Source organism: Schistocerca serialis, chromosome 10, assembly GCF_023864345.2.
Source record: "Schistocerca serialis cubense isolate TAMUIC-IGC-003099 chromosome 10, iqSchSeri2.2, whole genome shotgun sequence".
Lineage (NCBI taxonomy): Eukaryota > Metazoa > Arthropoda > Insecta > Orthoptera > Acrididae > Schistocerca > Schistocerca serialis.
Genome location: NC_064647.1, coordinates 223226267 through 223253010, shown reverse-complemented (window position 1 = coordinate 223253010; position 26744 = coordinate 223226267). Strand labels below are relative to the sequence as shown.

Below are 26744 nucleotides of genomic sequence, written 5' to 3'. Positions count from 1 at the left end.
ACGTGATGGGAGCTCGAAAAGTAGTAAGACTCCTTCACACAGTGAAAGTAAAATTATGTTTTACTACAATTTGGAAACAACAGCTTTGTACACTACTGGCCATTAAAATTGCTACACCACGAAGATGACGTGGTACGCACGCAAAATTTAACCGACAGGAAGAAGATGCTGCGATATGCAAATGATTAGCTTTTCAGAGCATTCGCACAAGGTTGGCAGCGGTGGCGACACCTACAACGTGCTGACATGAGGAAAGTTTCCAACCGATTTCTCATACACAAACAGCAGATGAGCGGCGTTGCCTGGTGAAACGTTGTTGTGATGCCTCGTGTAAGGAGGAGAAATGCGTACCATCACGTTTCCGACTGTGATAAAGGTCGGATTGTAGACAATCGCTATTGCGGTTTATCGTATCGCGACATTGCTGCTCTCGTTGGTCGAGATCTAATGACTGTTAGCAGAATATGGAATCGGTGGGTTCAGGAGGGTAACACGGAACGCCATGCTGAATCCCAACGGCCTCGTATCACTAGCAGTCGAGATGACAGCCTTCTTATCCGCATGGCTGTAACGGATCGTGCAGCCACGTCTCGACCCCTCAGTCAACAGATGGGGCCGTTTGCGAGACAACAACCATCTGCACGAACAGTTCGACGACGTTTGCAGCAGCATGGACTATTAGCTTGGAGACCATGGCTGCGGTTACCCTTGACGCTGTATCACAGACAGGAGCGCCTGCGATGGTGTACTCAGCGATGACCCTGGGTGCACGAATGATAAAACGTCATTTTTTCGGATGAATCCAGGTTCTGTTTACAGCATCACGATGGTCGCATCCGTGTTTGGCGACATTGCGGTGAACGCACATTGGAAGCGTGTATTCGTCATCGCCATACTGGCGTATCACCAGGCGTGATGGTATGGAGTTCCATTGATTACACGTCTCGGTGACCTCTTGTTCGTATTGACGGCACTTTGAACAGTGGGCGTTACATTTCAGATAATGTTACAACCCGTGGTTCTACCCTTCATTCGATCCCTGTGAAACCATACATTTCAGCAGGATAATGCACGGCCGCAAGTTGCAGGTCCTGTACGAGTCTTTCTGGATACAGAAAATGTTCGACTGCTGCCCTGGCCAGCACATTCTCCATATGTCTCACCAATTGAAAACGTCTGGTCAATGTTGTCCGAGCAACTGTGTCGTCATAATACGCCAGTCACTACTCTTGATGAACTGTGGTATCGTGTTGAAGCTGCATGGGCAGCTGTACCTATACATGTCATTCAAGCTCTGTTTGACTCAATGCCCAGGCGTATCAAGGCCGTTATTACGGCCAGAGGTGGTTGTTCTGGTACTGATTCCTCAGGGTCTATGCACCCAAACTGCGTGAAAATGTTATCACATGTCGTTTTTAGTATCATATATTTGTCCAATGAATACCCGTTTATCATCTGCATTTCTTCTTGGTGGAGCCATTTTAATGGCCAGTAGTGTATAGATAAAAATATCACCACTCCATATTCTCATAGCGATATCGATACAGCTGGGAAAGGTATGTCACCGATATATATTGCAACATTTTGGGAGGTATATCGATATTTGCGCTTATCAATATTCTGCCAACAACCCTACTCGCAACCATAAAACTGAAGGGAAAACACGTGTGTTCCAACAAGTCGCAAGTTTGAGGTATTCGTTATTGTTCTGTTCTGCGAAATCACGGTGATTTCCTTCATAGTCACTCGCTCTAGCGTCATCCGTCTTCTTATCTCATCTTCACACCTAGCCGTGTCACAGATGTTTGACACAAGATAGATGAAAGACTTCCAGCTCCTTTAATCGACCTGTGAGCTAGGCCTATACTCCTCGTTCACTTATTATGAATTTCGTCTTCTTGAGATTGAGGTCCAACCCATATGATAGACTAATGTCCTTTACTGTTGTTAACAGCTCAGCAACTTCATTTTCGCTGCTGTGTACAGGTACGGTGTCCACAGAAAATCGGAGCTTGTTAAAAATTCTACCAGCAATTGAGATGGCTTTAGTCCAACCATCACCACCATTCCTTATAAAATTTTCTGTATAAATATTCTACAGTTGGGGGCATAGAACTCAACCCTCTCTGACTCTTTTTAATACGCTGAAGAAATCAGATGTACCAGCACTTGTCTTCGAATCTGCGAGGTGATTATTGTGTGAACTTCTGATCAGTACTGTCAAGTGCGGTGAGACACCAAACTCTGAAGTACCTGTCACAACTTTTCCCAGACAATGCAGTCAAAGACTTTCCTATAGTCACGGAAGCAGACAAGACAAGAACACAAAGGTCTCGCAATTCCTTGTCGTACGTTGAGAAACTGTTCACGAGTTCCTTTTCCTTGAATATAACCTGTTTGTTCTGCGGATAAGCGAGGCTGGATACATGGTTTCAAACATTGGGTGGAGATGTAGTCGTCGTGAATGTAATTCCTATTTTTATTTTTTCTGCTGCTGTGTACTCGCACGTTTATTAACACGTTATTTAAAAATTTTCCCTTGAACAGAATAATGCGAGGTTGCAATTTTGTGTTACAATATAAATCGATGTATTCGTCAAGTTTTGGAAGTGTAATTTTAAGCGAGATACGTTGAGCTGTAGAAACATACCGATAGATCGACAGAGAAAAAACATCAACAAAGAGTCTGGAGTGAGAACGAGAGTGTGTTTGTCGTGCCACGGGAATGAGGGTGTACTGCGTGCGTGGTCGGTGTGAAACAGTTGTTTCCCTCAGTATTACGTGCACCGCGGAAGAGCGACTAATTATCATATGGTTCGCGTTGCTTCTTACATGGGAAACTCCCCATCGCATCCCCCTCAGATCTAGTGGTAAGGGGGCCCAGTGTACAGACTGTCAAAAGCTGAACATAGATCAAGCACGAAAACAGGAAGAAGGTGTACTGTACAGTGAAATAAAAAGCAAAATAGAAACTGTGAACGGTCCAAGCTCGAGAAGTAGTGAGGTAACGGGCGAGTGCCAAAGATGGCGGACTTTGTGAAACCTTAATGGCAGACATTTTACAGTTCGTACAGAAATTAATAGTAGCCAGATGAACTATGATTTCTCTGAAAGAAACATGTAGATTACCATTACTTGCGTTAAGATTCTGATGTTGTAATCAGTTTTTCAATATCTTTGTTAGTTTAAAGTTTAGTATCTGACGCTCAATTATCCAAGTAACACCCAGCAACGAATTTCCAAAGTATAAAAGCTTCATCCGATTTTCTCGATCGCCATGTCTTTAGAAAGCTATTAGTGTAAACCTAAATTGGTCCGAATTACAGGCATGTAACGTAAATAGTACATGAGTTATTGGAGGTCAAAGTGGCTGATTACTATCGATGGCGTCAGACCATTAGTACTCCACAGTTACACGAAAAAATGGTTGCAGCGCGCTTATAAATATATTTATTCATCTATGTCTTTGTTAATATCCGACATATACTATTCATAAAGAAACTGGTGAATTATTTACTGTGTTTTAGAAAGAACAGAGACATTAGGCTTCGGGCCTACCTTTTGCTTCTTTTCTTTTATATGTGTGTGTGGTCTTCAGTCCAGAACCTGGTTTGATGCAGCTCTCCATGCTACTCTATCCTGTCCAAGGTTCTTCATCTCCCAGTCCCTACTGCACCCTACATCCTTCTGAATCTGTTTAGTGTATTCGTCTCTTGGTCTCCCTCTACGATTTTTACCCTCCCCACACTGCTCTCCAATTCTAAATTGGTGATCCCTTGATGCCTCAGAATATGCCCTACCAACCGATCCCTTCTTCTAGTCAAGTTGTGCCACAAATTTCTCTTCCCTCCAATTCTGTTCAATACCTCCTCATTAGTTATGTGATCTACCAATCTCATCTTCAACATTGTTCTGTAGCACCACATTTCGGAAGCTTCTATTCTCTTCTTGTCCAAACTATTTATCGTCCACGTTTCACTTCCAAACAAGGCTACACTCCATACAAATACTTTCAGAAATGACTTCCTGACACTTAAATCAATACTGGATGTTAACAAATTTCTCTTCTTCAGAAACGCTTTCCTTGCCATTGCCAGTCTACATTTTATATCCTCTCTACTTCGACCATCATCAGTTACTTTGCTCCACAAATAGCAAAACCCATTTACTACATTAAGCGTCTCATTTCCTAGTCTAATTCCCGTAGCACCACCCGATTTAATTCGACTACATTCCATTATCCTCGTTTTTCTTTTGTTGCTGTTCATCTTATATCCTCCTTTCAAGACACTGTCCATTCCGTTCAGCTGCTCCTCCGGGTCCTTTGCTGTGTCTGACAGAATTACAATGTCGTCGGCGAACCTCAAAATTTTTATTTCTTTTCCATGGATTTTAATTCCTACCCTGAACTTTTCTTTTGTTTCCTTTTCTGCTTGCTTAATAAACAGATTGAATAATATCGGGGATAGGCTACAACCCTGTTTCACTCCCTTCCCAACCCTTGCTTCCCTTTGATGCCCCTCGACTCTTACAACTGTCATCTGCTTTCTGTACAAATTGTAAATAGCCTTTCGCTCCCTATATTTTACCCCTGCCACGTTCACAATTTGAAAGAGAGTATTCCAGTCAACATTGTCAAAAGCCTTCTCTAAGTCTACAAATGCTAGAAACGTAGGTTTGCCTTTGCTTAATCTATTTTCTAAGATAAGTCGTAGGGTCAGTATAACCTCACGTGTTCCAACATTTCTGTGGAATCCAAAATGATCTTCCCCGAGGCCGGCTTCTACCAGTTTTTCCGTTCGCCAGTAATAAATTCGTGTTAGGATTTTGCAGCCGTGGCTTATTAAACTGATAGTTCGGTAATTTTCACATCTGTCAATACCTGGTTTCTTTGGGATTGGAATTATTATATTCGTCATGAAGTCTGCACTAGTAATTCAATTTCTGACTCAGCAGACTGCTAACACATTACGAGGAAGACGAAAGGATCGAATATTTCACCGTCCCTATCCGTTTTCAGCTTGCATTCTCTCTCTCTAACGACGCTACAAGTATCGTAGACGTACAGGAGAGTCAGAACTCTTACAGATGATTAACGTCACAATCGGACAGGCAAAGATAACAGTGTGAATCAGACATAGAAAGTAGACTCTCAGAACTGACCACTTACGCGGCTGTGTCTGTCATTTTCTCACCCATCTTACGTGTAACAAACTGAGTAAGGGAAACGTCACTTACCATGATGTCGAATGCGAACGGAACCAAAGCTGCTGATATATGCCTCACACCATGTGAGAGCAACTGGGCAACATTCCGTAGGTAGCTGGAGACGTGTTCCAGGTAGACGGGCACCTCGGCGTCCAGTTCTGGACAAGACAGACGACATTCTAATGAACTACACAACTGACCAGATTTCTGTCAGAAACACAGCTTTCACTTCCTGGCTTCACCTGTTAATATGCTACATGTAGTCAAAACTGCAGTGGTACTTGTGAGCAAAGCAAAATCCAGGAAATATACACCAAATTTATTAAAAAAACTTAGAATACTATAGCTCCATATTTAGCAATTATATACAACCACTCGCTCACAGAAAGATCCGTACCTAAAGACTGAAAAATTTCTCAAGTCACACCAATACCCAAAAAGGGATTTAGGAGTAATCGGCTGAATTACAGGCCCATATCACTAATGTCGATTTGCAGTATGGTTTTGGAACGTACACTGTATTCGAACATTATAAGTACCTCGAAGAAAACGATTTATTGACACATAGAACGGATTCAGAAAATATCGTTCTTGTGAAACACAACTATCTCTTTATACGCATGAATTAATGAGTGCTATCGACAGGGGATGTCAGATTGATTCCATATTTTTAGATTTCCAGAAGGCTTTCGATACCGTTCCTCACAAGCGTCTTCTAATCAAACTGCGTGCCTACGGATTATCGCCTTAGTCGTGCGACTGGATTCGTGATTTCCTGTCAGAAAGGTCACGGTTCGTAGTTCTAGAAAGAAAGACATCGAGAAAAACAGAAGTAATATCCAGCGTTCCACAAGGAAGTGTTATAGGCCCTCTATTGTCCCTGATCTAGATCAACGATATATAGGAGACAATCTGAGTAGCCGTCTTAGATTGTTTGCAGGTGATGCTGTCATTTACCGTCTTGTAAAGTCATCAGAAGACCAAAACGAATTGCAAAATTATTTAGATAAGAAATCTACATGGTGCGAAAAGTGGCAATTGAACCTGAAGTTATTCACATGAGTGCTAAAAGAAATCAACTAAATTTCGGTTACGCGATGTCACACAAATGAGGGCTGTAAATTCGACTAAATACTTAGGGGTTATAATTACAAATAAAATAAATTGGAACGATCACATAGATAATGTTGTGGATAGAAAAAACCAAAGACTGCGATTTTTTGGCAGAACACTTGGAAGGTGCTACGGGTGTACTAAAGAGACTGCTTACACCACGCTTGTCCGCCCTATTCTGGAGTATTGCTGTGCAGTGTGGGATCCGCATCAGGTGGGACTGACGGATGACATCGAAAAAGTACAAAGAAGGGCAGTATTATCGCGAAATAGGGTAGATAGTGCAACAGACATGATTGTAGCGGCAATAATAAAAACAAAGGTGTTTTTCGTTGCGATCGGGATCTTCTCATAAAATTTCAATCACCAGTTTTCTCCTCCGGTTGCGAAAACATTCTGTTGCCACCCACCTACATAGAGAGAAATGATTAACATGATAAAATAAGAGAAATCAGGGCTCGCACAGACAAACTGAAGTGCTCGTTTTTCCCGCGCGCCGTTGGAGAGTGGAACGGTACAGAGACAGTTTGAAGGTGTTTCATTGAACCCTCTTCCAGGCACTTTATTGTGAGTAGCAGAGTAATCACGCAGGTGTAGCTGTAGATGTCCACATTGCAGCGTTCCTTAAAAAGTGATATAATAGACTTGACGATTAACTTGAATGAATGTCTGATCTGTGGAATGAATACTGAACTCGAATTGTCGTGTGGCGTGTTGTAAGTGCAAGTAGTGTTCTTAGTATGTGTAATTGTTAGCAAAACTTAACACGAATCGGTTGGGTAATGCAACTCTCAATACCAATAAAGAAACAGTCACTGCAAAATACATTCACCCCCTTTACCACTGAATGCTAAAGCCCTGTTAAAAAACCAATAAGTTTGGTCCCTGTACACGTAACAATTTAATTAAATGGTCAGCAACGGTGGAACGCGTATATTCTGGTCTCTCATAAAAAAATATAAATATACTAACTACAGGCTCAGCAGTGTGCAATGCTGGCCATAATACTTGAAATGCACATGAAATTCATTTGGCTGATAAACTAGAACATTTAAGAAATTCCAAATTTTTGGAAAAATATATGCCCTAGACCGGGAGGCGTTGCTTATTATGATGGATTACTAGCACTCACTGTATGCAGCAAAATTATATTGCAAATTAAGTTTGTCTTTTCAAAAACATCTGACAATTGAAGTTACATCACTCACAATTGGTTTACAAACAATGAGATTTAAACAGCAAGTATTATCTAACTTCATTAATCCAACGTAGATGCAAATCATCAAATTACACATTGCTCTGTTAACAAATCTTAAAAGCATTACAAAAATGAAATACCTAAGTACACTTTCTGTGAAAACCGATTACGTACATCGTGGGGCTACTCAACAATAACAAATTGTCAGCCAACTCACCTATACTAACGCTCTGGCAAAAACAGAAATCGTAATTATTGAGAATTTTTACCTCGCATACATGAAGACTTCTGCTTCCATGTTCAACAATATCGACATACCTGCATTGATCTAACTCTTGGTGACTTCACACAGCACACCACAGAAGCCGCCCACTCCATCGACTTTCCCTCACACGCAGCTGCCTACAAGTGTGCGCCCAGCTCTCTCCAACACTACATTCTCAGACCAGAAACAGTATCTCTGGCTCTACGGTCGCGCACAGTCATCAATCCACATTATCGAGCTTATCAGAGACATTCGTCGTTTATAGTATACTAGTTTCATTTTCATTTATTAAGATTCTTATCTTATTCTGGTGCCACATACAAGTGAGCCGCAGTATACTCCTTTCAGCATTGTGTTCAACGTTAAAGACCAGATATTCATCATTTTTATTTACAGCTCCTTGTATTGGCCGTGTTTGCAGTTAAAATTGTTGGAAGTGAGGTCCTTCAGTTATGCAAAACACCATTTTCTCTCAGTACCCAAACATGTTGCGGGGCCACTGTGCCACCATCAGTGGGTTTCCGTTTTTTAATTCTGCAATGTGAACATTTTTGTTAAATGATTATAAAATTATATGCATCTTTAGTTCAAACAAAAGATCGTTTCTTTTTGTAAATACTCACACGCACACAGGCACACATCTACACACACACACGCGCGCGCTCAAAAAATGATACACTAAAATCTGCAAACACGCACCATTTACACACAAAATGAATACCATATAAAAGAGAACACGCACAGCTAAGAAGCGCACAGAAAACACACACACACACAGACGTACACGCACACACACAAATATAAAATGCAAACAAAATTCAAATTTGACGCCGAACTCTCTGGTGAACAAATGAACAGTGACTGCGCTTTGGGCACACGACAAACAACAATCACGCTGTGTTTTGCTGAAGTGAAGAGTGTTTTACTACGTTATTTGGGGAAAATACTTGTTATAGTTACGTGTGCATCACAACACCTCAGCATGATGCGGAGAATGGAAGTGCTTGGCACACGAAAACGTAAGTAAAAACGAATATAGGCGCGGTAACATTGCGACAAACTAAATTAACTTCCAGCAGAAAACTTTCTCATCAACATCGTTTGGTTGCAGATTGCAAGCTACCTCTAGTAATTAACACAGAATTGATCCAGAAAATTCATGCACACCAAACGTAAAGGTATTTACAAAAAGAAACGATATGTTGTCTGAACTAAAGATGCACATAATTTTATAATCATTTAACAAAAATGTTCACATTGCAGAATAAATAATAAAACGAAAAGCCACTGATGATGGCACAGTGGTGCAGCAACGTGTTTGGATACTGAGAAAAAACGGTGTTTTGCATAACTGACGGACCTCACATCCGAGAATTAAAGACGAGATTCAATCTTTAGAAAAAAGTGGAATGTATACTGCTTCATGTTACTTTTTTTGTGACAATGTATGTGAACACCAATCAGAAAAGGATAGAACTGCTAGACTGACTTAACACGAAAACATATGGAGACTGAAAAAGAGAGATTACAACTTAGGTGAACATGCTCTGAACGAATATCGTACTGGTGATATTGAAAGTTGTAGTATCTTTGCCACAGATACTACTACAACGCCGCGCCAACGCAAGGTCGGCAGCCCCTCGTCTGCCGAGCACAGCGCACTCCAGCGGGCTGTGCAGATCGGCGGAACTGGAGTGTGCCTCGTGCACTTCTTAGCTAGACTTCAACCCACGCAGACGCACTTTCATAATCGGACCTCAGCCAGTTCTGCAACGTTTGCACTGATTCTCTGAGGAGGGCCTATCAGGCTTAGTCCCTGGGAATATGTTGTATTAGTTCACGGTATTCCATGTTATAAGACTGTCAGATCATAGCTGCAGCTGCAGTCCTACAAACTACTGAAGATAAGTAATTTCATTGTACTACGTGTTTCCTGAATAGTAATCCTTCTCTCTAACAGTGTGCCGAACCGCATATTATTGCAACCTGGACTCCTTCAGCTCCTATCGACTCGGCCTCCTACTTATTTGCATTTAGTAACGAGCTGAAAACACCCGCGCGTTTTGTGCCTCTAAACAGTGAGACACAATAAAAGTGATCTCCTCTATAGAGCGAGTAAACGTATAAAACTACCGTTACTTGAAATCTGTCTGTCAAAAACACCACTCACATAATCCTTACGATAAATTACAGTTCCTCTACTCAAACTTGCTAACGTAGCAGTGACCAGTTAATATTGTCCTCCCCATCAGATATAAGGGTGGGGGGGGGGGGGGGGGGGGAAAGTCAGACGGCCGCCGTACTGTCCAGAATCGGTATGCCAGTCAGAAAAAATCGCCGTGAGCAATGAGGCTGTCATTCCACCGACGCCACTTGAGCTGGCATAACTTCTGCGCTACGACATTCGCGATATGGGGACGTGCGCTGTCATGAAGCAGTAAGATTGTCTGTCGAAGTTTCCCCGGCGGTTTCGCCTTAACCGCACACATTCCTCATTCTCCAATGGATGCCTCCCGGTATTCGTCCTTCGGCATCCAAGAGAAGAATAACAGCACGTTGGTACTGCTCGGACACAGTTGGTAATAACGTGTCCATAGTACACGCGCGGAGGGAAGACGCGAATGCCATACTAATCCCTTGCCTACATGTCGGTGCTTATATTCCTGCATAGGAGTCTCGCTGCGTTGCGTACACGCTGCAGCAACGCCGTCGCCGATATCGAAATGCGTGCGGGAAACATGCTCTACCTGATATATTACAAAACGTCGCACATGAAAACGGGATTCTTCCGGGGCTTATACCTCGGGTTCTATTGCTGACAGAAATGTAGGGTCAAGTGTTTTGGATAGTCCTTGGGCTGGGGACCATTTGTAAACCCCACTGAAGGCTCTTCTTAGTGTCGCTATCCAACAGTATGGGTCCAAAGTATCAATGTTACAGATTTCCTTCTGCTTAGGCTATCGGAGCGACTCAGTTGAGTCTTTTTGCATTTGATGCCTACGGTGAGTCTTAAGTGCCTTTTGGAAACACAATTAGTTCATGGACGTTCCCTTAGGAACCACCCCCCATCCCCCGAAATGAACCTTTTCCTATCCCATTCCTTCGTACCAAAACCGAGCCGCGGATTCCAAGTAAATGGCTGAAATTCTAACGATGTATTCCTAAGATACCGATCTCCAAAAATTTTACTGATTTCTTTATCCGTTTACAAGATACTGAGATTCATAGTTACCTCTCATGTACGTGTCAAATATGCACTTAAAATCCGGTTAGAGGTGAAAATGTAGTTTATAAAGTGACGGACCACAGAGAAATAAGCTGTAAAGTATCCATAGAAGCGAAAAAAGACGTAAAATATCTTGGACTAACATTTGATTCCACCGTGATGACAAGCTATTACAGAACCAATAATGAAAGAAAGAAAACGATTAGGACTTTTAAAATTGATAAAAAAAATGTTATGGAGCAACAGCCCCACATCTACTTTATGTCCACGGCAGTTTTATAATACCAACCCTGGGACATGCTGCACCAATATGGATGATATGAAACGTTCAAGCCGTCCGCTGTGCCCGAGCGGTTGCAGGCGCTTCAGTCTGCAACCTCGCTGCTGCTGCGCTCGCAGGTTCGAATCCTGCCTCGGGCATGGATGTGTGTGATGTCCTTAGGTTAGTTAGGATTAAGTAGTTCTAAGTCTACGGGACTGATGACCTCAGATGTTAAGTCCCATAGTGCTTGGAGCCCTTTTTTTCAATTGTTCACACACCAAAAATATTTAACAGAGATAAAAGAATGCGTACTGTACTATTCTGCTACACTACTGGCCTTTATAAAATTGCTACACCACGAAGATAACGTGCTACAGATGCGAAATTTAACCGACAGGAAGAAGATGCTGTGATATGCAAATGATTAGCTACTCAGAGTTTTCACACAACTTTGGCGCCAGTGGCAACACTTACAACGTACTGACATGAGGAAAGTTTCCAACCGATTTCTCATACACAAACAGCAGTTGACCGGCAGTGGCCGAGCAACTGGTTCGTCACAATACGCCAGTCACTACTCTTGATGAACTGTGGTATCGTGTTGAAGCTGCATGGGCAGCTGTACCTGTCTGTACACGCCATCCAAGCTCTGTTTGACTCAATGCCCAGGCGTATCAAGGCCGTTATTACGGCCAGAGGTGGTTGTTCTGGGTACTGACTTCTCAGGATCTATGCACCCAAATTGCGTGAAAATGTAATCATATGTCAGTTCTTGTATAATATATTTGTCCAATGAATACCCGTTTATCATCTGCATTTCTTCTTGGTATAGCAATTTTAATGGCCAGTAGTGTATCAGTGACACCTGACGAGGAATGACTGCTAGTTAGACACACGCTTGGTGCATGTAGTATCAGTGAGCCTGCTGTCTGTGTGTTGAATGGGGAAGGCGCTCGACCTATTTCAGTTTGACCGAGGCCACATGGTGATGTGCAGGAGTCTCTGTAGGAGCATTTCGGAAATTGCACGACTTGTATGCTTTTTGAGGAGTTCTGTGCGGCGTGTCTTCAATACGTGTGGAAACCAAGATGAAACCACGTCCAGACGTCGTCGGGTTGGGCTACCATACCTCACTACAGACGTCGGCTGTCGTAGGCTGGGCGGACTGGTAAAACAGAACAGAACAGTCGGCGAACTGTGATGGAACTAATAGCAGACTTTCATGCTGGGCAGAGCACAGTGCAGCGACCACTTCCATCGATGGCCGTCCGCAGACGGCGACCCATGCACGTGCCAATGTTAACAACACAACGTAGACGACTACGACTGAAATGGGCCCGTGACCATCGGCACTGTTCGTTAGCACAGTGGCAGAGCTTTTCATGGGCTGATGAACCCCCATACCTCCTTCAAATGGTTCAAGGAGCACTATGCGACTTAACTTCTGAGGTCATCAGTCACCTAGAACTTAGAACTACTTAAACCTAACTAACCTAAGGACATCACACACATCCATGCCCGAGGCAGGATTCGAACCTGCGACCGTAGCGGTCGCTCGGTTGCAGACTGTAGCGCCTAGAACTGCACGGCCGCTCCGGCCGGCATACCTCCTTCATCATGCCGACAGGAGGGCGCGAATCCGTCGTCTACCAGGGGAACAGCTTCCTGACACCTGTACTGCTGGGCAGAGACAAGTTGGTGGCCATTCCATTACGCTCTCGGGAACATTGACATGGGTATCCATGATTCCAGTGGTGCTCGTGCAAGGCACCATGGTGACCAAGAAGTATCGTAGGCTGGTTCAATACTGTATCGTCTGCCATCGGGTTCCCCTAAATGTCAGGCAGCACCGCATAGCAACCACGCTATGAGGGAAACAAACCAACAGCCAAACAGGCGAAGACATCAGGAAACACGTCGAAGATTCCAGTCGATTAATAGGAACCTTTCCTTGCAGAGGTCGCTGCGACATATCCGGCCACGGATTTCTAAACCGGGTTTCTATTGGCTCCAGCTCACTATATAGGCCCGGCCGGTCGAAGGCAGACCAGTCTTCGTCCGCTGCTAATGGCAACTGCTATAGTGGAGTCTCCGAGCAGATATCACCGAAGCCGCTGTACTGTACCGCCGATCGAAGTACTAGCCGACCGAGAGGAACCACATCTCCGGCTAGATCGACGGACGCCTACATCTATTGTACAGCCAGCTATTGTATTGTAGAAGAAGTTACGTTCAATAAACTGTTGGAGAATACAACAAATACCATGTACACCCCTTCATGACGCCAGTGACATTTTTCAGCAAGACAATGCGCCATGTCACAAGACGAGGAGTGTGATGGAGTGGTTTGAGGAATACAGTGGCGAGTTATAATTGATGTGCCGTCCCCCAGCTCACCAGATCTCAACCCAATGGAACACATCTGGCATATGACTGAATGTGGCGTCAGATTTCATCGCCCCCCCATTTTCCCGAAAATTGCGGGAATTAGGTGACTTGTGTGTGCAGATGTGTGTCAACTCCCTCCAGAGACCTACCAAGGCATCATTGCTTCCATGTCACGACGCGTTGCGGCTTTTATCCGTGCTAATGTGGGCACACTGGCTATTAAGTATATGGTCATAATGTTCTGCCTGATCAGTGTACATGCGTACAGCTACAAATAGTTTTTTATAATATGTATGGATACCATTGTATGTATTGTATTGTATGTTAACCGGGGACCTAGAAACGGCGGAGAGGCTCCGTCCCCGCCGCAGCCGCAGTGGTCCACAACCCCACGACGACTACAGCAGTCCACTTCCCCCCTCCGCCGCCCATCACCGAACCCAGAATTATTCTACGATTCGGCCCCCGGTGGATCCCCCAGGGAACGTCTCACACCAGACGAGTGTAACCCCTATGTTTCCGTGGTAGAGTAATGGTGGTGTAAGCGTACGCGGAGAACTTGTTTGCGCAGCAATCGCGGAATGACGGGAACCAGCCCGCATTCTCCGAGGCAGATGGAAAACCGCCTAAAAACTATCCACAGACTGGCCGGTTCACCGGACTTCGACACAAATCCTCCGGGCGGATTCGTGCCGGGACCAGGCGCTCCTTCCCGCCCAGAAATCGTGCGTTATACCGCACGGCCAACCGGGCGGGCCATAGATACCATATTAGATGAAATTTTCGCACATTGCGAATTTCTAACTAGACATCTTCCAGCGAAGTTTCGCCACTGAAATTCACCGAGAAAACCTGCATTCCCAAAGAACTTACTTACAAATAAAGACTCACCTGTTTTGCTGATGAATTCTCGTCGTCTTTTCAGCCGAGTGGTGGCGTCGTCTTGTGGCAACGTTTCAATGAGTTTCGTACCCATCATCTTCTGGCGAAGTGTGTCAACTCCCTCCCATCTTCGCCAGAAGATGATGGGTACGAAACTCATTGAAACGTTGCGACAAGACGACGCCACCACTCGGCTGATAACCCGAGAATAATTCATCAGTGGAATACGCCGAGAAAGTCTGCAATCGCATGTATCTCACCTGTTTTGTTCATGTGCCGCTGGAGAAAATTCCATTTTTGGCGGCCCGCACATATTCTGCGTAGGCGTATGGCTTTTGTGATGTGCCGAAGGGTGCGCAGTAATTTGAAGAGGACAGGACGCCTCTGATCGTCCGAGGTCAGCGTTTCCACGTTCCACTCCGTGATGTTAGACCTTTAAAAACAAAACGCAGTCAGCTGGTGTAACAAATGAAATCCTGAAATTTGATTGTAAGAGGGGATGTGATACGTGGGGAGGAGCTGGCGCCAGTTGCTGTCTCCATTCGATTCACCCGGATCGATTGTTTCCCTCTGGCGTTGCTCATCTTTGCCTCGTTGGCCGGTGGTGGTGCTGGTGAGCTGGCGGGCAGACTGGGTTTTGGCTTCGAAACGGCCGATGCTCAGAGAGTGAAACTTGTGTTTGCGTGGAGTTAGCTGCATTTGACCGGTGTATGTGGCTCGGAGTGCGGAAGTGCACCTGTTATTGCAAGTTCTTGAGGCGTGACTGGCCCATGGCCTTCTACACAGGACGCTGAGCAATGTGTTATTCATTTTGGCTATTGGAGTTGAATTATGTACCACGGAGCTGTCTATTGAAGAAGCAGACATTCAAGCTTTCTAGTTTTACAATCGGACTTACCCGTGTTCTCACTAGCTTCTTTCTTATGAGTGTCAATATTGTATTGGAACTGCGACGTACTGGTGTAATAATATTATGCTTTGTCTCATCGTTGCCCTTTTAAAACTAGCCTGTTTGTGCTGGGGCAGTTTTACGTATTTTGAAATTTGAAGTCTACAGATAATGCTCTAAACCATTTTTAATTTGCCTTTGTCTTGATGTGATCTCTCTTTGCAGAATTTTATCTTAATATATTCTGGGGGCTGTTAACATTGTTTCTTTTCATTGCGGCTGTGTGTTTGCGCTATTCTGTTGCAGCACTGCAGCGGCCACCTAGTCCGTGTCTAGATCGATGTCCGGAGTACGACGCCTTGGCCGACCAACACCAGAGGGAACGGGAGGTTCTTTTGGCCGCGGGGAAAATGGCAACCGATACGGCGGCCACTGAGTTCTCCGGGTTGCAGTGAGTGGGGATCTTGCATTCAGTTAAGTTTCCTCTGCATTGGGACGCCAAGGCGTTTGTTCCGTTTGCTATACTCCTTATATATTTACCTTCAAAAGCATAAAGGAAGGAGATTAGTGTTCTGAATTATACCGTATGTGCAGCGGGAGTTGAACTTATGTACATGCTAAAGAGAAATACTTGATGGGAAGCGGAAATTGGAAATTACGTGAATTGTCCTATTGCGATTGCCCAGGTGACCTATTTAAAAGAAACTTATTTCACCTTTATTATTAAAGTGCCCTCTGTCAAATGAAACTGATTTCACCTTTTATTTTATAAGTTGTTACAGTTAGTATAGAAGTTATAAGAAGTTCTTCTTAGCAAGTAATTCAATCAGAAAGGTTTTGTGTAATGTATTTTTTTGACTTGTGTATCCTGTTCAAAAGAAACTTATTTTACCTTTATTATTCAAGTGCCCTTCTTAAATGAAATTGATTTTACCTTTTATTATTGAAGCGCTTACAGTTAGTAGAGAAGTTATAAGAAGTTCTTGTTTGCACCCAATTCAATTAGAGAGGTATTGTGTAATATATTTTCTGACTTGTGAATAAGATACACTTGTACAAAATTTTTGTGTAAATACTGTGCCCTTTGGGTTAAACTGTTGATCAGTAATATCTTGCAAACCCTCTGTACTTATTATTTCACTTGTCACTGGTTTTCACGTAAACACGACGTTGCAGCTTGCTTAACAGTGATGCCTCCGGATTGTTAGTGTGAAACTCTCGACGCTTTGAAAATAAAACATTCTTCATCTTTGCGCTTCACGTCCACATATTTGCAGCCCTCTGACGCTAGAGGGCTCACAACTGTAGGGTGTAAGATGGCGGTGTGTGACGTAACTTTATCAGTGCGTGAGAAACAGAGTGCTGTAATCGTGTTTCGAATTCTAAGAGATCGTCCAGACACAGGGCACCCTCTCCTGACAGACCACACCTGAACGCTGAAGCGATCCAGCGCCTCGAGTTCGCTCTCGTCCATCATCCTCCACACAGTCCGGACTTTGCGCCATCCTACGAGGCGCGTTTTTTATGTAAATACCGTTTTGAAATTAAAAAAAGACGTGCTAAGATATCTCAATAATTTTATTTCTACATGAAAACCTGTACTTTAATCCACCTTTCTACATAATTTCCGTCAATATTGAGGGACTTCTCATAACGTTGTACCAGTTTTTGAATACCCTCCTCATAGAAGTCTGCCGCCTGACTTGTTAACCACTGCATCACCACTGTTTTGACTTCGTCATCGTCTTGAAGACGCTGACCGCCCAGGTGTTTCTTCAAGTGCAGGAACAGATGGTAGTCACTGGGCGCAAGATCGGGGCTGTACGGAGGATGATCTAGAGTTTCCCATCGAAAAGATGTGATCTTTGGTCTGATTCGCCAGGTGCGGACGGGCATTGTCTTGCAGCAAAACGATGCCCTTGCTCAACTTCCATGGACTGTTGCTTTGATTCTGGTGTGACGTAGGCCACCCACGTTCCATCGCCCGTAACAACTTGGCTTAAGAAATCATCACCGTCGTTGTGGTACCGCTCAAGGAAAGTCAATGCTTTGTCTAAACGTTTGGTTTTGTGCACATCCGTCAACACTTTCGGTACGCAACGTGCGTACAATTTTCGGCAATTCGAGTGCTCGGCCACAGTGCTATACGAAACACTACGAGAAACTTTAGGAAAGTCATCCCGCAATGACGAAATCGTAGGCCTAAAGCGCCTGTTTTCTCTCACCTTCACTTCCTGCACTAAACTTTCATTAACGACTGAAGGACGCCCACTCCGCTCTTCATCATGCACATTTGTGCCGCCATCTTTAAATGCTATCACCCACTTTCTTACCATTCCATCACTCATAATGTTTTCTCCGTAAACTGCGCAGATCTCTCGATGAATATAGATCGCTTTTAGGCCTTTAGCACTAAGAAATCTTATAACAGCCAGTACTTCACAGTCGGCGGGACTCACGATTATCGGAGACATCTTAAACAGTGCACAACGTAAACAAGGAAGAATCAGACTGTAATGGCGTCAGTGCGTAGATTAAGGTACAGGCTTTGACGCAAAAATAAAATTATTGAGATATCTTAGAACGTCTTTTTTTTTCAAATTTCAAAACGGTACTTACTTAAAAAACACGCCTCGTATATTCATCTGTTTCAAAAAGTTGAAGAACACTTCTGCGGACTTCACTTTGTGGTGATTAAGGCGCGACGGTAACACCAAACTGGTCTCCCGTGCAGAGAAATGTGCTCGTTCCCAAGACGAGTACGTAATAAAAAAAGCACTCCGTCTTCAGGCCACGAGTGGCCTACCGGGACCATCCGACCGCCATGTCATCCTCAGTGAAAGATGCGGAGGGACGTGGGGCCAGCACACTGCTCTCCCGGTCGTTACGGTGGTATTTTCCTTTTACAGGTGCGCAGGTCATAAGAGATGACTGAGAGTGAGCTCCTCCAGCGTAGCTGGCCAGAGTGGCCGAGAGGTTCTAGGCGCTACAGTCTGGAACCGCGCGACCGCTACGGTCGCAGGTTCGAATCCTGCCTCGGGCATGGATGTGTGTGATGTCCTTAGGTTAGTTAGATTTAAGTAGTCCTAAGTTCTAGGGGACTTATGACCAGAGCAATTAAGTCCCATAGTGCTCAGAGCCATCTGAACCATCATCCTCCAGCCTAAATTAAGGGTGGTATGCGGGACTGCTGACACATTCCCGAAAACTGACTGGTCTCTGTTGAAATACAGGGTGTCCGAAAAGTCTTTCCCTGATTACATAAATACAGGCTAGAAGTAAGAAACAAATATGAAACTTGTGTCGAATTGTTTACAACTATCAAAGTTTTTTTCTGTTTTAGGATCGCAGCACGTAGGTACTAGATGAGGGGAAGTGCCCAAGAAGCCATGTTAACCAATCAGAAGAAGGCACAGTGCACAAAGCCCGGGTCCGTAACAGGCCCGTCACAGGAGAAGCGGGTGCAGTTGGCGTGTTAGCTGCTGTTGCCATGAACCCACACATGAGTACACGGGACATTGCGAGAGCCGGTGGACTGAGTCAAAGTAGTGTCATGCGCATACTGCATCGTCACCGCTTTCACCCGTTTCATGTGTCGCTACATCAGCAATTACATGGTGATGACTTTAATCATCGAGTGCAATTCTGTCAATGGGCATTAACAGAGAATGCGTTGCAGTTCTACCTGTTTAACGATGAAGCGAATTTCACAAACCACGGGGCAGTGAATCTACGGAACATGCATTACTGGTCCGGGGACAATTCTCGCTGGCTCAGACAGGTAGAGTGACAGCGACCGTGGACTGTAAATGTATGGTGCGGAATCATTGGCGACCACCTCATTGGTCCTCACTTCATTGCAGGGGCCCAAACAGCTGCAACATACATCGCGATTCTACAGAATGATCTGCCAACGTTGCTAGAAAATGTCCCACTGGAAACGCGTCGACATATGTGGTACCAGCATGATGGTGCACCTGCACATTCCGAAATTAACACTAGGCTGACCCTTGACAATATGTTCGACGGGCGTTTCATAGGACGTGGAGGACGCATAAATTGGCCAGCCCGTTCTCCCGATCTTACACCTCTGGACTTCTTTCTGTGGGGTACGTTAAAGGAGAATGTGTACCGTGATGTGCCTACAACCCCAGAGGATATGAAACAATGTATTGTGGCAGCCTGCGGCGACATTACACCAGACGTGCTGCGGCGTGTACGTCATTCATTACGTCAGAGATTGCAATTGTGTGCAGCAAATGATGGCCACCACATTGAACATCTATTGGCCTGACGAGTGGGGACACACTCTATTCCACTCCGTAATTGAAAACGGAAACCACGTGTATACGTGTACCTCACCCCTCATTGCAATGTACATGTGCGTCAGTGAAAAAGACCAATAAAAAGGTGTTAGCATGTGGACGTAATGTGCTGTTCCAGTCTCTTCTGTACCTAAGGTCCATCACCGTTCCCTTTGGATCCCTACGTAATCCGGTGCTCTCTGATTCACACGAGCGAACAGCGGAGGTGTGGTACTCAATCGTCAACTTTAGATTACAATATCTCCGGATGTAATTAACATTTTACAATGCAACAAACGGCACTGATTACGTATTTGTTTATATGTTCAGATGTGCTAAGAAAACTAACGGGGTTACATTTAAAAAAAAACGTAGGTTTGTGTTAAAAAATATACTTCCGTGCATTTTTTTATGGTTTGTATTAACCAATTACACTAGCCCCTCTCCTCTGTGGAATCGATTCGTCAGTATTTGATGTGGTTTAAGAAATATATCCATATATATATATATACCTCGTTCAAACTCAGTGAGGTGTTGATAACGGTACCTTTGTCACCCCAAAGGCAGGATTCACTAACGTCAACTCACCACGACATGTCTCAGAGGTAACTAACGCTTCTAGTATGACAAAAGAAAAAAAATAAGTTAAGTATATTTCAATTTTTTCAGTTTTAGTCTGATAATTATGTATATATTGTGTTTCATACTAGAATGTCGTGTTCCCAGTTTGGCACAGCTTTGCCACAGGAGACACGAAAGCTGTCGAAGACGTCCTTCATCTGGTCGACTGGTGATCGTTGTCAGAAGGAGGCCAGTTTTCGATTACGCAAACGCCTCTATTATTCGGAAAAGGACAAGCCGGATTTACTTACGTAATCAGCGTGGTGTCACCGCCAGACACCACACTTGCTAGGTGGTAGCCTTTAAATCGGCCGCGGTCCGTTAGTATACGTCGGACACGCCTGTCGCCACTATCAGTGATTGCAGACCGAGCGCCGCCACACGGCAGGTCCAGTGTAGAGAGACTCCCTAGCACTCGCCCCAGTTGTACAGCCGACTTTGCTAGCGATGGTTCACTGTTTACGTCCGCTCTCATTTACAGAGACGACAGTTTAGCATAGCCTTCAGCTACGTCATTTGCTACGACCTAGCAAGACGCCATATTCAGTTACTATGTCTTCTGAATAGATAATATTGTGACTCATGTACCGTCAAGAGCGACGTCATCATTAATGGATTAAAGTTGAGTATGGAACTAATTACGTCCGCTTTCTGAATTCTCATTCCTTGTCATGTTCCAGACCTCACGTCAGTATAGTTGTTCCCTCCTCACGCCCGCCTGCGTGAGTTAAATCGGCGTGCATTTCGGCCTCCTCTAGTAACACGGTGTTGGCTCTCCTGCCAAACCAACAATCAGTATGAATTTTATAATTACCTAAGGGACCTTTAACAATGAATAATAAAAAAATTTGCATTTGCAAATGAAATCATTAATAAATGGGGCAGCTATGAGTTGTATAGGAGACAAGGAGCGGCCTTCTGTCTACGACCAGGATGCCGCAGTATTCTCTGCTGTAGTAAAGGCTGTTTGACATTTATAAAAATAACATGATGTGGGGGTAGAAAAAAATAAAGGAAAAGAATAGAATAAGAAACCTGGTAAACACTAAATATATTCAAATAATCCTCACTTGCAATTAGGGCTTATTTATAAACAGTGTAACTTACATAAGTAATTTTCCAACTGTATGGTGCGATCAGATTTCAGCCTGTCCTGCGTTAGCTTCTTGGTTCACGTTTTTTGTCACAAATTACAGTCATTACTTTTCTCCTTCCTTCGAGACAATTCTTGCACCAATCAACACCTTCATAACAATAACTTGCCGGTTTACAGTATCGAACATAAATTACTTGAATTTTATTAATTAATAATGTTGTCTGCACGCTGGCAAGACCGCTCACTTTTATGGCTTAAAGACGACCTTCTCTACGCTTTCACATTACAAGCAGAAGTACGATAAAATCTGAAGATTTACAAAGGTTTTTACTGTCATCTTTAATTTAGATCAAAGATGGACGTTCAGTTCAGCTTCTGTTAAAATGTTTCTTTGACTGCGCAAACGATGTATTAGCGTCCGCGCTAGATGCGCATCTTTACAGTTACGTAAATTATATAAAACGTCTTTCAAAGAATAGGTATCGTCTCATAAGTTGATCATTTAATATACAGATAGGTGAATGCCCTTCCAAGGGTACTCACAGCTTTCACACGACGGAAATCCCAATAATATTACACGCTGACGACAGTGTGTATCTAAAGTAAACTGATGTGCATCCTCAAAATGGCGCTAGTGGGACCACTCTTATGCGAATGGCGCGGAATTTGGATAGACGTGGTTTTTCAGATGTACAAACACGTCTGCCATCTTTCGTGTACAACGCACCGCTCTTCTGGCTTTTGCGTTTTTTCCGTCACTGTACTTGCATGACATCTACATAATACAGATTCATATAAAAATGTGGTATGACCATAGCACGGAAGTACATTCGGCAGGCTAGATTACACTCTGCTGACCGCGCGGAGTGGCCGCGCGGTTTGAGGCGCCATGTCACGGACTGCGCGACCGCTCCTGCTGGAGATTCGAGTCCTCCCTCGGGCATGGGTGTGTGTGTTGTTCTTAGCATAAGTTAGTTTAAGTAGTGTGTTAGTCTAGTGACCGACGACGTCAGCAGTTTGGTCCCTTAGGAATTCACATAGATTTGAACACTCTGCTTAATGTACAAGTTCTGTATTATGATTGTACGCCTTTTTCATATGCATCCTTATTGCGATGATGTTAAGTTAGTATATTAGTGGAATTATGCTGTAAAGAACACCTGAAATGTAGTGGTTTGAGAATGAACGTTTAAGTTGGAAATTACTCACTACCAAGAAATAGCACGCAACGCTAACAAAAACCTGAATAAATAATAATCTATCATAAAGAAGTATTTTGTTTGTTTTGTATTTTTAAAGAAACTAATGTCCACTAAGATACTAAAACTTATTTTGAAAAATGCATAACGCCCTGCTGTCTGTAATAATGTTAATTTATTTTTCTACCGGTTTCGGTTTTGAGCCATCATCAAAGGCAAGGCAACTGTACAACGTACAAAAGTGTACACTGTGAAAATGCCAAACGAAAGACGAAAAAGAGAAAAAACCTAAAATTGATCAAAATACTCACGAAAATTGTCGCAGATGCACCATATTCCATACATGCTTTAACAGAAGTTTCCACAGGAAACCATAATTGCCAAGATAATATAAAATCAAAAATTGTAACATGATAAAAATATGATGGCACATTGACACAAGTACAGCAAAATAAATCAAAGAAATTCTAGGTCAAAGATGACAGTCTTGGTAAAACCTAACAAGTTGCCATTAAATAATTATGTGACAATAGGCTAATAAAAGTGGATTGAGATTACATAAAAACGCCAATAAAATAAAATGTAAATTAACAGATGAATGTAAAATTATAAAATGTTTTACAATCCATTCAGAAAACGTAAGCATATAAAATGCATACTCCAAATTAATACAAGAAGCAAGATTAACAAAAACTAGCGACAAACAGGCAGGACACAACGCATCACAATAACGTGCAATACAATCAGAAATATTATCAAAGATTGCAGTACGTTTAAGATCCATTAGTAACAGGGCATAACATTTTTTTAATATCATAAGAAATATCGTTAGGGAAGTTTAGAGTATCAACTATGGGAGTACGACATATAAATCTCAGAGCAACATCAAAACAAGTTGGAATATATTGAGGACAGTCTCAGGGAAGCAGGCAGTTCACATATATTATAGGATGAAGAAGTTGTTAATATTAACGAGACATGGTCTGGTGGTTCTAGGCGCCCAGTCCGGAACCGCACGACTGCTACGGTCGCAGGTTCGAATCCTGCCTCGAGCATGGATGTGTGTGTTGTCCTTAGGTTAGCTAGGTTTAGGTAGTTCTAAGTTCTAGGGGACTGATGGCCACAGATGTTAAGTCCCATAGTGCTCAGAGCCATTTGCACCATTTAAATTACTGCTCGAGGTAGACAAATTCAATCTCTTGCACAACGTCAACTATTCAGATTTCTCATAATACTAGGTGCGTCTGTAAAGTTCGGTGAGTGGTCTCAAAAAACAAAGGAAACAAGAGTTACAAATAAAATACGTTTACGGGTCTTCATAGGAAGCAGTACTGGCTACAATACACTTCTGGAAACGGCTGTAGAGCTCTTGAAAACTGTCAGAAAAACACTTCTTGTGGAATCGATCGAAGCACCGTGGTCACGTATTGTTGGATATCCGCAGGCTCAACTTTCTCGCTCAACGCAAGCAGTTCTTGAACACCTTCTTACTATCCAGATTTGGTGCCGTATGACTTCTTCTTAACAGTAGTGGACACAGGAAGATCCCAAGGAAGATCCCGGCAGAAGGGTCGAAACATTGATCCTTTTAGAAGAAGTATGACGCGGCGTAATAACCCAGAACATTTTAACTTCAGTGACAACGTCCACGAAAGCCTGCAGACTTACATTAAGCCTGCTGACTTACATATAACTTCTTTTTGTTTCCTCGCTTTCACTTAATGCTGAATGGCCTACGCTTCACAGGCATTTCGGGTATACAACAAGGCGTGACCACGCTACTTCGGGAGATTCCATAAGAAGCGTTTACTGACAATTTTCAACAGCTTCACAAACTATGTCAGAGGTGTGTTGCACCTAATGATGACTACTCTGAAGCTATTCTGTTCGTAACTAACGTTTCCTTAATTCTCGGAGACCATGCACCGACCTTTTCAGACGCATCTTGTACTATTACTTGAAGGGAGTAACAGAACATAAAGCTGATGGGTACAAATACTAGAGAAACTGAAGTAATAATTTCGTTGCGCGAGAATAAGGGTGCATATCTTTGAGGCCACTTATCAAACTTTTAATAACATCTAAATCTACTTGTTCTTCCATACTCTGCAAACCACTCATAAGTACATGGCAGAGGGTACTTGTTCCACTGCCACGTACTGGGATGTTCTCGTGTTTCATTCGCGTCTATGCGAGCTGTCACTAGTCTAACCTTGCCTCTGCTATTGTTACGAGAGCCTTATCTAGAGGTCCTATTATACTTCTAGCATCTTCATCGCCAATACTTTAAGGTCAATGAGTGATACGACACTTTTCAGTAGTTATTCCCATCTAAGCATAGTCCTCAAAATGTTCGAACCTCATATCACGCACAGGCATTCTTTCACCAGTGACGCACCGATTATCGTCCATTGCACACACGAGAATCTATCTTAGTTCTGTCACGCGTAAAATAAGACCGACCAGTTCGTAGTTTGCTCAGTATTAATCACAGCCTTTCTGCAGTTCACACGATACGAAGAGCATAGTGACCGAACCGTGGGTAGTGTCACCCACGCCATCACGACAACCAGCGTTCTTCTCTCTTCGTCACTCCCTACCACTCGACTGTTGAATGTGGTGTGGTCGAAACAGACTCTGTTACGGTGTAACAAAGGTATGTACACTGAAACATTTTTGTTCTTAATGCTTATACAGGGTGGTCCGTTGATAGTGACCGGGCACAATATCTCACGAAATAAGCATTAAACGAAAAAACTACAAAGAACGAAACTCGTCTAGCTTGAAGGGGGAAACTGGATGGCGCTATGGCTGGCCCGATAGATGGCGCTGCCATAGGTCAAACGGATATCAACTGCGTTCTTTTAAAATAGGAACCCCCATTTTTATTACATATTCCTGTAGTACGTAAAGAAATATGAATGTTTTAGTTGGACCACTTTTTTCGCTTTGTGATAGATGGCGCTGTAATAGTCACAAACGTGTAAGTACGTGGTATCACGTAACATTCCACCAGTGCGGACGGTATTTGCTTCGTGATACAGTACCTGTGTTAAAATGGACCGTTTTCCAATTGCGGAAAAGGTCGATATCGTGTTGATGTATGCCTATTGTGATCAAAATGCCCAACGGGCGTGTGCTATATATGCTGCTCGGTATCCTGGACGACATCATCCAAGTGTCCGGAACGTTCGCTGGATAGTTAGGTTATTTAAGGAAACAGGAAGTGTTCAGCCACATGTGAAACGTGAACCACAACCCGCAACAAATTGATACCCAAATAGATGTTTTTGCTGCTCTCGCGGCTAATTCGCACATCAGTAGCAGACAAATTGCGAGAGAAGCGGGAATCACAAAAACGTCGGTGTTGAGAACGCTACATCAACATCGATTGTACGCGTACCATATTTCTATGCACGAGAAATTGCACGGCGACGACTTTTAGCGTCGTGTACAGTTCTGCCACTGGGCACAAGAAAAATTACGGGACGATGACAGATTTTTTGCACGCGTTCTATTTAGCGACGAAGCGTCATTCAGCAACAGCGGTAACGTAAACCGGCATAATATGTACTATTGGGCAACGGAAAATTCACGATGGCTGCGATAAGTGGAACATCACCGACCTTGGCGGGTTAATGTATGTTGCGGAAATATGGGAGGAAGGATAATTGGCCCCCATTTTATCAATGGCAATCCAAATGGTGCAATGTATGCTGATTTCCTACGTAATGTTCTACCCATGTTACTACAAGATGTTTCACTGCTTGACAGAATGGCGATGTACTTCCAACATGATGGATGTCTGGCACATAGCTCGCGTGCGGTTGAACCGGTACTGAATAGCATATTTCATGACGGGTGGATTGGTCGTCGAAGCACCATACCATGACCTGCACGTTCAACGGATCTGACGTCCCCGGATTTCTTTCCGTGGGAAAAATGAAGGATATTTGCTATCGTGATCCACCGACAACGCCTGACAACATGTGTCAGCACATTGTCAATACATGTGCGAACATTACGGAAGGCTAACTACTTGCTGTTGAGAGGAATGTCGTTACACGTATAGCCAAATGCACTGAGGTTGACG

The 26744-nt window shown here is 43.5% G+C and overlaps 1 protein-coding gene across 14 annotated transcripts in view; it reads right to left on the bottom strand.

Annotated features, from left to right (window-relative positions):
- Positions 1-26744, bottom strand: part of LOC126424792 (uncharacterized) — a 322429-nt gene that overhangs the window by 272954 nt on the left and 22731 nt on the right. For 13 of the 14 annotated variants that reach the window (XM_050087575.1, XM_050087576.1, XM_050087573.1 and 10 more), the window contains exons 3-4: positions 14803-14975; positions 5239-5366 (exon numbers count right to left, since the gene is read on the bottom strand). In XM_050087575.1, coding sequence (XP_049943532.1) covers positions 5239-5366; positions 14803-14975 — 301 coding nt within the window. The remainder of the gene's footprint in view (positions 1-5238; positions 5367-14802; positions 14976-26744) is intronic. The other variant, XM_050087569.1, reaches the window with a different exon arrangement.